This window comes from Ambystoma mexicanum, chromosome 6p (genome assembly GCF_040938575.1).
Source record: "Ambystoma mexicanum isolate Mex_15411 chromosome 6p, UKY_AmexF1_1, whole genome shotgun sequence".
NCBI lineage: Eukaryota > Metazoa > Chordata > Amphibia > Caudata > Ambystomatidae > Ambystoma > Ambystoma mexicanum.
In genome coordinates this window covers 354,656,779-354,674,076 of record NC_090935.1, presented here as the reverse complement: position 1 = coordinate 354,674,076, position 17,298 = coordinate 354,656,779, and the positions used below count along the sequence as shown (strand labels likewise).

Here is a 17,298-nt window from a genome sequence, read left to right as displayed (position 1 = left end):
CACTCAGGGCCCCTGGCCTCCTACTATGTGCTTCTCTAGGGGTAATGTAAAGAGAGTGATACCAAGTCCTTATGCCAGGACTACCCTGATGCTACTTGAGTGCAAAGGAACACAAGCACAACAGTATTGTGAGCTCATGTAAATTGTTTAACGAGATAAATAGAATGCCATCAAATATAAATGTACGAGTTTATTGTGTATTATACCGCTGTCAACCGTACTGGTCTGTTGCTCCTGCGTGCTCCACCAACCCTAATGTTACCTCACGTATCGTGTTTACAATGTGATGCTAAAACTGCTAATCTTGCAAATACTTACCCTGTAGTGGCTAATAGAGCTGTTGATACAGTTAATGAAATGAATATGTACTGATGTAAATACTATAGATGTGTAACCCCATAGCCATTTTTACATTATACATTATACATTATTACATTATACGAATCCCTTCGTCTTCAATGAAATTCAATACAAATTTGCAGCTTGCGAGAAGGCCATCATCGCGGGCATATCAAAGGCCACCTCCCCTCCCTTCCAATTGAAGCCTGCCAGAGAAAGCAAAGGCCGAGCTACACCGCTTCACCTCCCCCAATTCGGCTGGAGCCGCTTCAAGCATTCACGATTCCCCCGCAGCTCAAATGGCCACAAACAGCCACCTGAATTATTTACAGCCCAGCAGCAAAATCCGGCCATAACCAGAGGCCAGAGGTGCCCCCAAATAGGTCCCACGACCCACCAGTTCACCCCAGATTAATGACGCTTGTAAAAAAAGACACCTAATATTGCACCAACATTGTGTCATGACTTCTAACGAGACCCAAAGCCCGGACAGCTTACCCCGTGCCCTGAGACCCGACCCCGTGGCCTATGATACCTAGTCAACAGGATAACAGCAACCGTGTATTGATGTATCGCCAAAGTACCCCACCTAATGCGCATTCCTCCTGTGTTATATTAACCTGTAGAATAACCTATTGTAGGATTTACAGGACAACTGACATTGCAGCATTGAATAAATGGGGTGTGCCTGGCCCTTAGGGCAGAAGGCCAAGAAAGACGTCCATCAATGACACTGACCACGCCTGACCGGACAGCGCCTCCCGGATGAGCCCAGCTGACCTGCCCACCCCACGTTGGCACCCGGCGGTGTCCACCAACCACAGAGAGACACATCACAGCTGCACATATAGTTAGTCGACGCCACCCAATCCCCATGTACATGTGCCCCCTATAGTGTGTAGGTGCCTATGACACTTTTTCTAAATATAAACGCCTGTCTTTGCGATTGTCAGACAGAGCGCTCTCGGAGTTTGCAGAGTCCTTTGCATGCCCTATTTTGACTTAGATAAAGCTTCCCTTAAGCTCACCCGCACTTGGTCCTAGCTTTATTCCCATTTCGTGGGAGAGTTCATTCTTGCCTCTCATTATGGGGAGGGTTGTGCTATCTGGGGACGCTTGCCTTCAAAACATTCTTTGTTGTACTGTTGGTGACTGAATCGATTGGGTTTTTTCATGTGTAACCTGACAAAACCGACTGCAAACGGTTTGTTTACCTAAATTGCTGTAAACAGTTTAACCCATTATTTAAAAAAAAGATATTTAAAAAAATGTGAGTAGATAAGCCGCCTGAATCCCCCTTTGTTGGCACAGGCTAATGTTGATACACTCAGTCGCTGCAGCATAATCATGGGAAACATTAACACCCCAACAATTAAAATATTCACCAGCTACCATTGCTGAGTGAGGCATAAAATCACAGAAGATTGTGATGGGCACTACATCCCTTAAGAGGGAGGTGAAAACTATAACCCTGAAGAGGCAACTGGACATATCCCCAAAGAGCTAGCTGGGCACTACATCTCTGCATGTGTAGCAAGCTGGGTTCTATATATCTATGAGACTGTTTTAGGCAAAGTAGAAAGCTAGGCACTAGATCCCCGAGACTGATTTGGAGAGGGGTGGCAATGAGAGTTCTGGGAGCTAATACTTTAAGACTTTGTTTTGGAAAGATAAGTGAGCTGCTTGATGGCTAGATCCCTGAGACTGTGGTTTTGTTAAGGAGATTTCAAGATGAATGGTGGATGCTATATCCCTGTGACCCAGGGTTGTGAATTGCGGGTTCTAGAGGGGTAGGATGAGCACTATAAACCTGAGAATGGTAAAGAATGTGCAGGACGCTATGAACCTTAATCGATCCAAGTCTCCCTTGTACCGATCATTTATCCTACTGCATACCCATTCTGATGAGAATAAACATTTTTAGAAACACATGTTCTGGTGGTTCAGCAATGTACTCTGATTGTCCTGTTAAATGGCTAAGAAACAAAGGCAACTGCAGCATCAACAAGTATTTCCTCATTGCTCAGAAGTAATAAACACTGATGCATCAAAAAGGATATTAGATTGTCCCTACAAATCACACTAACACTTATAGTGGGCCACTCGGTATAGTTTTCAATTTCACTAAATTAAACTCTTTAATTGAGATCTTAACCTTTCTTTAAAAATCATATGTGTTACCTTGCCATTTCAGTGAGATATCGTGCTCCGAGCCACTTCTCCATGTCTTTGTAAGCATCTTCTGCTTTGGCTATCAGCTCCTGTTTAACTGAGAGTGCTCTTGATTTTATAAGCTCAAGCCGAGTCTTTGTAGCAGCCACTATTGAAAATCATAGTTCAAGACAAATAGGAATTAGTAAACATGGTACAATTACTTAGAATGTTATTACATCTTTAAACCCACAGCAGTAGAAAAGGTACATTTATCAGCAGTTTGGCTTGAATATTAAGAAAAAGCCCAACATAGAGGTGCACTCTTTTTTTTTTTTAAATTTCTTTTTTATTTGTTTTTCAAAAAAAAAGAAGGAGCAACAGGAAAATCAACAGACGTATATGGATCCAAAACGTAACATTGACACAACACTTATACAACAAAACCCTCCCACCCTAAACCCCCCCCACCCAGTGATACAGCACCCAAGCCGCCTCATCCCATTCCCCTCCCCCCCTGAACCCTACTTAACAGCACAAGTCCAATAGTTTAAGTCTCTGCAGGCACCATTGTGCTCTAAAGTCTCCTCTCAGGAATTCCAGAGTCTCCCCCCAGTCCGCATGGAAAGACCCCAGCTTGTTTTCCCCCGCATAGGAGGCCCACTCCAGCGCGACTATATCCCAGAACTTTCTGAGCCATTCCAGTTCATTCGGGACCACAGGCCCCTTCCACTTTTGTGCGATGAGGGACAAGGCCGCCAAAATGAATATCGTCGATGCTTTGCTGCAGCCGCGTCCTGCCTCATCCGCCCTCTCCCCATCCCCTAGCCCGCTCCTCCCAAGCAATATCTCTCGCGGGTTTCGGAGGACTCCTCCTCCCAGAGCCTGAGCGGACGCCTTCATGAGATCGTTCCAGAATGGCTGAATGATGGGGCAATCCCACCAAATATGTGAGGCCGTGCCAACCTCCCCACACCCTCTCCAGCATTCCCCGGAGACCGCAAGGTTCATAGCGTGAAGACGGGCCGGAGTGTAATGCCATCCCACCAAGCATTTGTACCACACCTCCCGAACCTGAATGGCCCTCGCAAGTCTAGGGATCCGCACCCATAATTTCTCCCAATCAGCTCGCCCCATGCGTACCCCTGTGACCTTTTCCCAATTTGCCATGTATGCCCAGTTGGTACACGGTTTACCTCTCTCAAGTTGTTTGTAAAGATCGGAGATCAGCCCCTTAGTACCCTCATGGGTTGTTAAGAATCTTTCAAAGAGGGTTAGATCTCTAATCGCCGCTTGCTTCATAGTCGGAGACATAACCCAATGCCTAATTTGAAAATACCGATGTCGCTCACTTTCCCCCAAACCAAACTCTTCTTTGCATTCGACAAATGTTTTCACCCTCTTCTCAGTAAACATATCCCTCAGGGTCCTACACCCCCCTTCCTCCCAAGCCAAGAAAGCTCCCCTCTCCATCCCAGGAGTAAAGTCCCCGTTTCGGAAGATAGGGGTAAATGGCGAGGGAAACGTTGTAATCCCCCATCTTAACACCGACCGATCCCAGGATTCAGCTACACTTTTCGTGATATCGCTTGGATAAATATGGGCGGGTCGTAACCGTCGCGGGAGCCAGAGGACCTCCACCAAGTGGTGCTTAGCCACCGCCCTGTCCATCCTCACCCAATGTTTCCTATACTCATCCGAGAACCACTCCCTAAGTATTCTGAGCTGGGTTGCATCGTGATAGCGACGGAAGTCGGGGAAGGCCAAACCTCCTCTATCTCTAGAGGCAGTGAGTAGTTGTCTAGACACACGAGATCTCTTCCCCCCCCAAACGAAGTCTCTGACCATTCTATCCAATCTCCTGAAGAAATTCTCCGGGACTCTCAAGGGAATAGCCTGAAAGAGGTAGAGCACCCGAGGTAGTATCACCATCCTGCGTACTGCCCCCCTACCCAGCCAGGAGACCGGAAGGGCCCCCCACCGCCGTAAATCTTTCTGGATGGCTGGAAGAATCGGTTCATAGTTTGCTCCATACCACCCTGCTAATGAGGGGGTGGTCCTTACCCCCAAATACCGCAGCCCGGAGGGGCTCCACTTGAAAGGGGACAAGTCCCTGACCACCCCCGCTTCCACTTCCCCCAGAGAGAGATTCATCAATTCCGATTTCTGGAAGTTAACCCGCAGGCCCGATATCCTGCCAAAAGAAGTTAACAGAGCCATGCAGGCCGGAAGGGACTCCCTCGGATTCGTAAGTGTAAGCAGCATATCATCGGCAAAGGCCGCAACCCTGTGTTGCACTCCACCAAATGGGATTCCCATGATCTCCGTTGATTGACGGATAGCCAACAGGAGGGGTTCCAGATATATGGCAAATAGCAAGGGGGAGAGGGGACATCCCTGTTTCGTCCCCCTCTGGAGCCCAAAAGGTCTGGACACCTCCCCGTTGATCAAGATGCGTGATGTGGGATTTTTATAGTTAGCGGCAACAAAACCGATAAAGCCCTCTCCGAGCCCCATCTTTTCCATAACCCGGAATAGGAAGGACCACTCAACCCGGTCAAACGCCTTCTCGGCGTCCAGCGCCAAAAGAATCGCCGGGGTTTTCGTTTTACGGGATTTTTCAACCAGGTGAGCCACCCGCCTGATGTTATCCGCTGTTTGTCGACCCAAAACAAAACCCGATTGATCCTGGTGGATCAGAGACGCCGAGCCAGAATCTTAGTAAAGACCTTGGCTTCGGTGTTAATGAGGGCTATCGGGCGATAAGAAGTAAAATCCTCAGGGTCTTTCCCCGCTTTATGGATAAGGTTGATCTTGGCTTCCTCCATCGACCGGGAAGTTCCGCCCTCTGAGCGAAATGCATTAAAAAGCTGGGTCAATTGCGGGACCAAAAGATGGGAGAACGCCTTATAGAAGGGGGCCGGGTAGCCATCGGGGCCCGGCGCCTTATTACGGGGCAGAGCAGCAATAGTTGCTCTCACCTCGTCCTCCAAAATGGGGCGGCCCAGTTCCTCTGCCACTTCCCTAGAGACCTGCGGGATTTCTAAATTACTCAAAAAATCTTCCTGCAATTGAGGGGAGAGGTCCTCAGAGGAATACAGGGCCTCATAGAATTCCACGAATCTCTCCCTAATTGCGCCGGCCCGGGTCAGACGCCTACCACCCTGGTCTTTAAGTGCGGTAATTACCCTGCTCTCCCTTTGCCCCCGCAGAAGACGAGCTAGCATGGAGCCTGCCTTGTTGGCCTTGGCATAAAAGGTCTGCCTCATTTTGAGCATAGATTCTTCAGCCCTCTTGTTTCTCAAAATCCCCAGTTGGCCCTCCGCCAACCTATACGCCCTGAAGGCCCTCCTCGTGGGGGTATTACTGAGTTGGACTCTGGCGGCCTCCACCTCTCCCTCTAACTGGGCCTCCAGACCTCTCAACTGCCTATTTCTCTCCGCCTTAAGGGCGATGAGGTCCCCCCTAAGGGTCGCCTTAAAGGCGTCCCATTTAGTGCCCAGACTCGTGTCTGAAGACGCATTATTCCGGAAGAATCCCTGGATATGCTCCCTACATATCACGGGGTCCCTCAACAGCTCTCCCAGGAATCTCCAACCCCACACTCCTGGTCTACGTCTCCCCAGCCTCAGGACCATTTCCACAACTCTGATCGGCCACGCCTAGGGGCCCCACCTCCACCGCTCCCACCAGACTGGCAGATACCCAGATATAGTCAATCCGTGATTGTGTCCGGTGGACATCGGAGAGGAAAGTGAAGCCCTCCTCGCTCCCCCGCAGCGACCGCCAGACATCGCGGAGGCCAGCCCCCGCCCATCTCTCCCTCAGCTGCGGAGAGGCCACTGTACCCCCCCTCACCTCCTCTGGAGCAGTCTCTCAGCCTATCCCAGGTCAGATTGAAGTCCCCCATCAGAACCACTTGGCCCCTAGCAAAATTCTCGATGATGTTTAGGACTTCCCGCAAGAACTGGTCTTGGCCCACATTCGGGGCATATATTGACCCAATAGTGTAGCTCGAGCCCATTATGGTCCCCCTTACCACCACATATCTCCCATTAGTATCCCGCAGGACCTCCTGAAGCTGAAAATCCGTTCCCCTTCCAAAGGCAAGGGCGACACCCCCCCTCTTCGTGGGGCCCGACGCGAAGTAAATCAGGGGATAGCCCCTGAGCCGCAACCAAGCTTGATCTCGCTTTCTCAAATGGGTCTCCTGCTGGGCCAGCACATCCGGTTTATGGGATCTAACGAAGTGCTCCAGCTTTGTACGTTTGAGGGGGGAATTGAGTCCCCTCACGTTATGTGTTTGCCACTTGAAAATGACAACCGAGCATCTCGGGCCATCAGCAGCCCCCCTACTGGGGTATCTATAGACCGCCCCATTAGAGTTCCCCACCCATTACCCGCCCCGGGGCCTCCCTTCCCGCCCCACACCTCCCCGCAGTGGCTCTTCAACTACCGAGCTCTTAGGGTAAAACCTCCACAACATGTACTGTATCCACCCACCCCCCCCCCACACTCCTCCCTGTCCCATCCCCCCTCCCCCATCCCACACCCGCCCCCCCTCACCTGCCCACTCCCCTGCCCTCCTAACCCCAACTTGGAAGGTATCCCCCATCCTCCCCCCATTCTCCGGACTCATCCGTCCTTGCGTGATCCAAGAAGAGCAACCCCCGCCCCCCTCCCCAAATCCTGTGAAAGCCCATTGTCCCACCACCCACTTTTTACGATACAAGGCAAACCGTCTCAGCAGGGACCCCCCCTGTCCGAGGACCGATCCCCATCTCCTCCCTGGGCGGGCCTCCCTCTCCCCTCCTGAGGGCGCTTCCGCGGCGACTTCTTCTTTGCGTCAGAGCCCACCGTAGACCATACCCACGGTCTGGCTCTGTCTCCTGGAGCAGACCGGACACTTCCATTATCCCCCTCCAAGTCCCCAAGGTCCAGGTGGATAATGTTCGCCGCCTCCTGAACACTGGTGGCCCTTCTTTGGGCGCCCTCCCATTCAAACACCGACCCAAACGGGAAGGTCCACTTATACTTGACACTTTTCCTCGAAAGAGCTCTAAGAACTGGGCGCATTGCCCTCCTTTTCGCCAATGTACTGTTAACCAAATCTTGAAATAGCGAGATCTCCTGGCCCTTGTAATGCAATGGTTCGCGAAGCCTTGCCGCCCGCAGAACTGCCTCTTTTTGGCCGCATCGTGAGAACGCAGCCGAAACGTCCCATGGCTTGGAACCAGGGCCACGGAGAAGCCGGCCCACCCTATGCACCCTATCAAGTTCTATAGCCTCGGGGTCTTCTCCTCCCAGCAGGTCCATAAAGATACTCTGCACTACTCCCTTCAGATCCCTGTCCGTAACAGATTCAGGGAGGAGTTTCACTCTAATATTGACTCGTCTCGACTTGTTTTCCAAGTCCTCCAGTTGGGTCTCCAAGTTGCGGGTCGCTAGGTCCAGACGATCGATCGCTTCTCCATTGGCTGTGCCATCTCTTTCCAGTTCCTGCAGGCCCCTTTCCAGTGTGTCGGTTCTCTCGCCTAATTGGGCAACCTCCTATTTCAGCTCCCCGAGGGCCATGTTTAAGTCCGACCTCAGCAACTGAAACTGGTCTTGGAAGGCCTTTGCCAGAGTTTCTCCTAGGGCGTGCATCTCACCCTTGAGGTCTCCCCTTGTCAGGGGCTCCCGATCTTCCGCCTCCCCGGGTGCCCCTGATGCCACGCGGCGCTCAGTATCTTCACTGCTGCTGCCCTTGACTTCCATTGCTGTAGACCACAAGGTGGGAAGGGTGCCCAAGGGGTCTCCCTCTCTCTGTCCACTGTGCGGGGCCCTACCCCTGGATCTCGAGGGCATTAGGTCTCACTTGGGGGCCCCGAGGGACCCAGGAATCCGGGAGAGCAGGACAGCGCCCCCCAGCACGCCCACCACTCGCCAACCGGGCGTAGCTATCAATCCCGCGGAGAGTGACTGCCTCAAACCGCTGAGCCAGGGAGGTCCCACTTCCCCTGATGCTGCTTTCACCCTCTTGGGATGGGGGGGAGGAAAGGCTCGGTCAACCAACTACCCCCCCCGGGGCTTTTCACCGCCAACACTGGGACTGAGCCTCCGCCCTGCGGGTCCAGTCACGCCTGGGGGGGGGTCCGCTCCCCCGTCCTCGGCCCCCTGCCCGGGGACCTGCCCACTCCCCACCTCCTTGTCCTTGTTATATGCTGGGGGGGCCCCCCCTTCGCTCCTCAGGGAGCCGCCGCACGACCAGTCCACCGACGGCTCCCGCTGCAAACGAGCCGGGGGGGCGCGGCTCCAGGAAGTCCAAACGTCAGGCCACAGCCTCCGGTAGCCACCAACCCCGCGGAGAGGGACGACCCCAAACCGCAGAGCCAGGGAGGTCCCACCTCCCCCGATTTTGCTTTCACCCCCTTGGGATGGGGGAGGGGAGGAAAGGCCCAGCAACCGACTGCCCCCCCCGGGGCTTTACACCGCCAACACCAGGACCGGGCCTCTGCCCCACGGTTCCAGTCACGCCCGGGGGGGTCCGCCTCCCCGTCCTCGGCCCACCGCCCGGGGCCCCGCGCGCTCCTCACCTGCTCCTCCTAGGCGTGTACCGGGGGGGCCACCCTCCCGCTTCTCAGGGAGCCGCCGCACGGCCAGTCCACCAGCAGCTCCCGCTGCAAACGAGCTGGGGACACGGCTCCAGAGAGTCAGGCCGAGGCCTCCGCGTCCTCCGCTCGGAGCTCCGGTTCTCCTCCTCGGGGCGTCAGGCCGCCCCCCCGCAAGTGGTCGCTGCCGGGCCCGCCCCCTCTCATGGGGCCGAAGTCCTCCTCTCGCTCTCCGTTCCGCGGGCTGGGACGCCCGCCCGCCGCCCGCCCGAGCGGGCCTCCTCCACCACAAGTGACACCTCGGGTCCGCGGTGCCCGAGGGTCAGCCTCGCCCGTCCGCCCGGGCTCCCCGTGCCGCACCCGTCCTCCGCTGGTGCTGACTGTCCTCAGGGGGTGGTGGATCCCCGGTGGAAACCTCGAGGTGCGGGAGCCGCCGTCGGCACGTCTAGTCGCTGCCGGCGGCCATCTTGAATCCGAGGTGCGCTTTTAATTCCAGCTTCAATGTTCCTTCTTCGGGAGAAAGAGAGAATGAAAGAATGAAAGAATGAAAAAAAAGTTTATAGTAGTCATCTGTAATAACTTTGGTATAAAAGGTCTTCATCTGTTACCAACTTTAAGGATACTTTTACCGCATGGCAGCTATGGGGGGAAAAAGGTGCCCCCACAAGCAAAATGTATTTGTAGTGGAAGGGGGTGCTGCTGCGCAACAAGATGGCCGCTTGAGCAAGGAGCTCCTCTCTGGCATGAATCCTGATTGAATTATCCCCCGTTTCCGGATCGCATCGACTCTCCTAAGCTACCTGCGCTGTTCCTGGAGAACATCCTGACCTTGCAGGCGAAATCCCGACCGAAATCGGGCTTCCCCGGGTTGGGAACCCTGGTGGCCCTTGCGAGCGCAGGCTCGTGCCGATTCGCAGTTCCATGAGAATCTACGAGAGCGCCGCGGCTCCCTCTTACGCTGGGCCTCGCGGTGGATGGGGCGGGACCAGTGAACTGTGGCCACGACACTTCGCGCCACAAGTGCTCTGGACATACTGTGCCCTTCCCTCCCCGGGTGGAAGGCGCTCGCACCAGAGCCTCCCGGGCCATCGTTGCTGGACCGGACGTTCCCGACCCCGTCCCTTGTTCCCGAGGTGAAAGCTACGTGAGATTGGGCTGACGCGGCGGCTGGATGCGGGGCACGTGTGGGACTCTGACCCGAATCGAACATATCCTGAGCACCCCCACCCCCACGGCTGGCTCGGTGCTTCTACCAACAAAGTACGCTGGGAACATTCACGCCTTTGCTCTCCTGAGTTCTCCTTTAACACGCGACCCACTCATCCGGCCGGGCACAGGCCGTTTCTACACTTCCACGATGCCTGGTAAGAACGCACTCAAGTCCAGGAAGACGGGACCAATGGACTCCTTTACTAGCTCACAATCGTCTCCTGAACCCCCGGACCCGCAGTCCCCAGCCTCACCCCTAAATGCGGAAGATACGAAATTTGATCACTTGCTGACAACAGTTCAGAATGGTTTCCTGGCCATCAACGTCAAACTTGATGATATTGTTTCCACGATTGGCTCCCGAAAAACTCGATTAGACAAGGAAAGTGCCAGAATCACAGAGGCTGAAAACAGAATAGGCTCCTATGAGGACTCTACTCGGCAGAACACCCACGATATCGCACTCCTCAGAGTGGAAATTAATAAACTCCGGGATAAATGCGACGATTTGGAATCTCGATCCAGACGGAACAACATCCGCATAGTCGGCCTCGCAGAGAACTTCTGCAAAAGCCCAATGGAGTCCCGCATCGAAGACCTGTTGAAATCTCTCCTCGGGGAGGAGGCACTCTCATCCCAGTTCCTCGACGAGCGGGAACATCGTACCCTCGCTCCACCACCCAGACCAGGGGCTCCTCCCCGCACAGTGATTGCCAAACTGTTGAACTACAGGGACAGGGACGCCATCCTCAGACTGGCGAGAGAGAAAGGACCCCTTCGGCTCGGCAACGACAACATACATGTATATCCGGACTTCTCCGCAGGGGTCCAGACTCAAAGACGATCCTACGAAACTGTCAAGCGCCAGCTACGTCTCAGACAGGTCCCCTACGCCCTTCTCTTTCCAGCGAAACTTCGTATACAACATGCTGGAAGAGCGCACTTCTTCGAATCTCCTGCCTCAGCCTTGGCCTACATGGAGGCCTCGATACCCCTTCCGCCCGGGAGACAGGAACTTGATCAGAATGACTTGCAACAACCCGTGTAACCTGCGTTCCTCCACATCGATCCCAACCGCAGCAAAGACTGGTCTGTATTTGCTACTGTGAACGCTGGAAACAGGATGCAGCAGGGAGAATCTCCCTGCCTTTCAGCAACACCGGATGAGATGCGCTCATCCTCGAAGCGGAGTTGCTGCACTCATCCCCTTCTTTGGGAACTTCCACAAGTTAGTTAAAGGGTTCATCATCAAGTTGGGTACGATGGTGTGGGAGGGGGTGGGTACGGGCAACCGGGGACTGTTTCATTGTTCGAACACTGCGTTAACGCTGCAGGTGGCCCCTGTTGGGCACCTGGCACAATGTTCGGTTGGCTTAACCACTGGTAAAATTGTACTCACAGTTTCACTTGCTGTCCTCCACTACGAGACAATTTACTTCCCCACGCTCTTGTATGACACACGGAAATGGCGCAAAAAACTAACGCACTAGGGGGCTTAAACTAAAACTGCTCACCTGGAATATCCAGGGATTAAACAGGGCGAAAACCAGCAAAGTAGGAGCCTACATTAACAGGCACCATCCACATATAGCTATGCTCCAAGAGACTCATGCATTAAAACCCACCAACGACAGTATCCTACGACAGTGGGGAAACAATAGGTATTACATGGAATACTCCTCCCAAAACAGAGGAGTCATCACGCTAATACATCCATCCCTAGGGTTCTCCACCGAGAAAACTATAATTGATCCACATGGCAGATATGTTGTGGTCTGGGGTACCCTGGCTGGCAAAAAATGTATTTTGATCAATACATACGGACCGAACCTGGATGAGCCAGAATTCTACACACACCTCCTTGCAAAAATTGGTCCCACAACGGAAGCCTGGGTGTTGTGGGGAGGAGATCTTAACACTATCCTTGATACTATGCTAGATAGGTCCTCAACTAAGCCTAGGGCTTACTAAAACAGCCAACATTATACACCAAGCCCAGGAGGAATTAGCCTTGTCCGATGCGTGGAGAGGGACCCACCCTACAGACAGAAAATACCGGTCCATGACTCTGAATCCAGAATAGATTACTGGCTCATCTCCTCCCCCCTCATCAACTCCATCGAATGCTGTGACATTCTCCCGCGCACCCTCTCGGACCATTACCCCGTCAGTCTTAGTACATTGCTCCCCGACATCCGTCGCCCTGCGCAACGATGGAGGATGCCCCCCAATATACTGAAAGACCCGAAGCTGGTGGAGGCTCTATACACTGAGACGGAGGAGTTCTTCCAACTGAATAAGGGCTCTGTGGGCAGCTGGGCTTCCATCTGGGAAACATTTAAGGTGTGGGTACGAGGCAACCTTATGTCCAAGATGTCTGGTCTCCTCAGAACCGTTAGAACCGACTTGGGCAACACAGAATCAATCCTGCAATCGCTCGAATCTGCCTACAGTAAGACCCACGACAAACGCCTTTTGGCAGACATTAGTCTAAACCTCCAAACCTTCAATGATCTGGCTACCAGAGAACAACAATACATGGCCATCCCGACCAGGGCACACAAATACGGGGAGGGCAACAGGGCGGGCCACCACCTGGCTCGTATGCTTCGCAATGACCATACCCACACCCCTATTGCGAGTATTCTAACAGATGGGGGGTTGGCTGTGCACAGGGAAGATGAAATAAACTCTGAGTTCATGGACTACTACATCAATCTTTACGCCAACCATGATAGGTCCACACGGGACAACGTGAAGTCGTACCTAGGTAAGATCTCCCTCCCTAGCTTAACGTTAGAAGATAACTGGTCCTTTGAACAACCCATGACGGCTGAGGAAATCGCTGAAGCGATCAAGACACTAGCAGCGGGTAAAACTCCAGGGCCGGACGGCCTAACCGCCGACCTGCATAAGGCATGCTCTCCAATACTCGCCCCTGTATTGTCCCTCGTTTGGGAGGAGGCTATGAACACTGGCTCACTCCCAGAGTCCATGTCAGACGCAGTCATTACAGTGCTCCTAAAACCTAGACGCCCGGCACACGAACGTTCCTCCTACCGTCCCTTGTCCCTGATTAACACGGACACCAAGATCTACGCAAAGGTGCTGGCCACCAGACTGCTCCCCAAAATGACCACCTTAATCCACCCCAACCAATGCGGATTTATCCCAACGAGATCCATGGCCCTGAATCTGCGCAGACTGTTCAGTGTTCCGGCAAAGATTAAACCAGAGGCACAAGCAGCAGCCATTTCTCTTGACGCCGAAAAAGCGATCGATTCGGTATTGTGGCTGTACATGTTCGAGGTTCTTCACAAATTCGGATTCGGCCCTTCCCTGATAGGATGCATCAAATTACTTTACTCCTCTCCCAAGGCCAGAGTTCTAACCAACCGTACCTTGTCCAATCAATTTACACTATGTAGGGGTACGAGGCAGGGATGCCCCTTCTCGCCCATCCTTTTCGCCCTCACCATTGAACCAGTGGCGGCTGCAATCAGAGCTGAAAAGGACCTTAGGGGTATTAAAATGGCCGGGGTATACCAAGCAATTTCATTGTATGCAGACGATGCATTACTATATGTCCGGGAACCAGAAAAGAACCCGTCCCCTATTTTGGCGATGATTACCGAATTCACTACACACTCTGGCTACAAGATAAATACATCTAAATCCGTAATCTTTCCGTTGACACGTGCCACTGCTTGCCCCACAAACACTCATGGCCTGTCGTGGGCTCCCGATCACATTCGATACCTGGGGATCCTGGTCTCTCACGACAAGAACTCTCTCTATATAGATAACTATGAATCCACGTTACAAACCATTCGCACTAAGCTTCAACTCTGGTCCAAACTCCCCATATCTCTTGCTGGCCGGATAGCGGTCCTCAAGATGACGATACTCCCTAAACTCCTATACATCTTCTGTAATGTGCCTATATGGCCGGGCAAACCCTTTTTTGACAATTTGCGTTCCATGGCCACCACCTTCGTGGGGAACGATGGCGCGAATAGAATGAAATGGAGCAAATTGGTCGAGCCCTATGATATGGGAGGCTTCGCCGCCCCCGATTTCGAGTTGTACTACTACGTGGCACAAGCACACTATGCAAAGTTCTGGCAGGACCCCTCGGATAACACACCACACGTACCCATCGAGCGTCACTCGGTCCGCCCGACCGATTTGAGATCCATCATATTCACGAAGTCACATAAAGATGATTGCAAGTTTGATCCCGCCTCCTGCACAGTTGCGGCATGGGCTGCAATAACCAAGTGTCTGCACATAGACTGCCCTTATGACTCCCAAGCCCCTCTCTGGAACTTGCCGGGCATTACGCCAACGTATGACACTGCCATTCAGAAAACCTGGCTACCCGAATACGAATTCACTATGAAAACCATGTTCCCCAATGGTAAATTTGTAACTCCTGAAGACTTCGCAAACACAGTAGGGAGCAGTCAACTAGCCACCCTACAGTTCCACTGAATGAAAGCCCCGTTCAAAGAAAGGTGGCCATCATTCCCAGACGAACCCCCCGAGCACGCATGCTACCAATCATCGTATTCTCAGGCAGGCACTGGGGTGTCCAAATTATACAATATTGTGCAGGCCCACACAAAATCATCTAATACCATCAAAGCATTGTGGGAAAAAGACATGGGTACTATAATCGAAGAGGGGAAATGGGCCAGCTACTGCCTCCTATCTAAGAAAATCTCACTCAATGCAGGCCTGAGATTGATACAATTCAAAGTACTGAACAAACTACATTACACGCCAGCTAAAATGGCAAGGTTCTATAAGACCACCCTTGACAATTGCCCGAAATGCCATGCCCCTGGCGCGGATTCGTTTCATATGTACTGGGCCTGCCCCCAGATAGCAGGTTTCTGGCTCGCAGTGGCCAACATCCTTGAAGAAATAACGCAAATCCCTACACACCTCAATCCACCTAAATACCTGTTTGGAGACATTGGCAAGGCCCCGGAAAAAAACAAGGAGACTATTCAACGTCGCCTGCGCAGTAGCGAAGAAATGCATCCTTCAAAAATGGAAGAGCGGCCAGGCTCCAACAACAGAACAGTTCCTTGCGACCCTCACTTATGTGAATGAATGTGAGGAAAACTATGTTAATATGATATCTGCTCCATGTAAACCTAAAGACATTTGGGCTCCGTTCAGGGCATACTTAGATGAAACCTCCACAGACTCTGAAAACTCGGACAATGATAGCGTGGAGGATGGCCCATGCCACTCAGTCTGCCATATGTGACCTCACTTTGTGGGTATATACGTGGACATGCACCTGATGTAGTTGATTGCAGGGGGAGTGGGGTTGGACATTTTGTAATGCGAATCTGTGTAATGTGGATGTGAAATAGACAAAGTGTACTGTGACATGCAAGCCAAAAATAAAGTTCTTAAAAAATAATATATATATTTGTAGTATACTGGACTCAAGTGTCACCATCCTGGACAACTTTCGTCCTCTTTAGACGTAAAGTACCAACTACAGAGTCAAGACAGATATGATGTAGCTGAAAATAGTCGGAGGAGGTGGGTGAAATCAAGCAGCGGTAGAGAGTCTAATAAACACAGAGCACCAGAATTCTTAGAGAGGATTACTTGTCCATCGGTTCGCCTTCCTTCCCCAAACTTTGGGAAAAGTTCATAAACAGACTAACATTGGGAGGATGATGTTGAGAATTTAATCTGCATTTCTCTTTTTTAATGATCTCACCTTCGCCTCGCTAGTTTAATGAGACACACTGCCATAATAATATGGGTGTTTATGATGGATGACATGAAGAAAGTGGGGGAGTGCTTGTGTTCCGTCACAACCCACGTCTGAATTACTGTGTGTATCTGGTACTGCACACCACTTACTGCCCCCCTATTGTAATTGGTATTACTCTAGCTGATATGTATTCTTACAAAACTATCCTGCTCGTTATTTCCACATTTCACACTGTATTTATATGGTTTTCCTCATCATGTCATCCTCATTCCATCTGGGAATAAGACCAGCTGTACCCTCTGTGCTGATTTTGACTTATGATTTATGATTATGCCTTGGAATGGTTATAGCAATGCCAATGTCTGAAGGATTACATGGACTTGGTACAGCACCTTGGTTGTACGATATGCGTGCCTGGCGTCATAAGGTGGAACCTACCTTTACAGAACCCATCATCCCACCATGAGAGTGACAAGGGAATGGAGGATGAGTCAGAAGGAAAACTTACTAAAATGACAGGGTCGATAGTTTATCATCCAGCATCACAGCCCCCCACCATGGCCATCTCTACATTATGTAAATAATGGAAGGAAGTACTAAGTGAGGATTCTGAAACATTTGTTTCAAAATAAAGTGAAAACAGCACTTTCTGAAAACTTGCGACCCATGCACCATGCGTTTCTGTATATTTGTCACTGTTCTGCAGCTAATGGTTGTGCAGCAGACTCATCGCCTTCTGAAGTGCAGACAGCATCCCCTCCCAACTTGGCGACTTCCTCAACCAGTCGCTGAGGTAGGGCATCACTGCCAAACCTGATAACTGTCCCGGAACCAATGAGGGACAGGAACAGAAAGTTCTGAGTTAACAAAAGTAGATTTAATGTAGAATGACAAGGCTTGGGCAAAACGAAGAACAACAAAACACAGAATAGCTTCTTCTGGGTGCCACTGTAGTCTCTGGGGAAGAAAATAAATCTCTTGTTGAAACAATGTCTCTCATTCCAGGGTCGTAACCTGGAGATAATTCAGTCACTCAGAGTCTGGGAGTGATCACTCACTTCTTTCTTGGGTTCCTGGGTTACTATCACCTTCTTTCAAGGGGTTGCTACTCAAATAAATCAGAATTTACTTGTAACCGTCCTAGCTAGATAACAGAAAATTGGTATGGATGCAAGGTCAGAAACCAACAAAGGATCGAAGCATTTGTAGATTTGTTTTGAGCACATCAGTACATTATCAGTAATCCAGCATTTCTTTCCTGTA

The 17,298-nt window shown here is 51.6% G+C and overlaps 1 protein-coding gene across 3 annotated transcripts in view; it reads right to left on the bottom strand.

Moving 5' to 3' along the window:
- Positions 1 to 17,298, bottom strand: part of SPEF2 (sperm flagellar 2) — a 1,748,369-nt gene that overhangs the window by 483,674 nt on the left and 1,247,397 nt on the right. For all 3 annotated transcript variants that reach the window (XM_069627121.1, XM_069627123.1, XM_069627122.1), the window contains exon 27: positions 2,521 to 2,659. In XM_069627121.1, the coding sequence (XP_069483222.1) occupies positions 2,521 to 2,659 (139 nt within the window). The remainder of the gene's footprint in view (positions 1 to 2,520; positions 2,660 to 17,298) is intronic.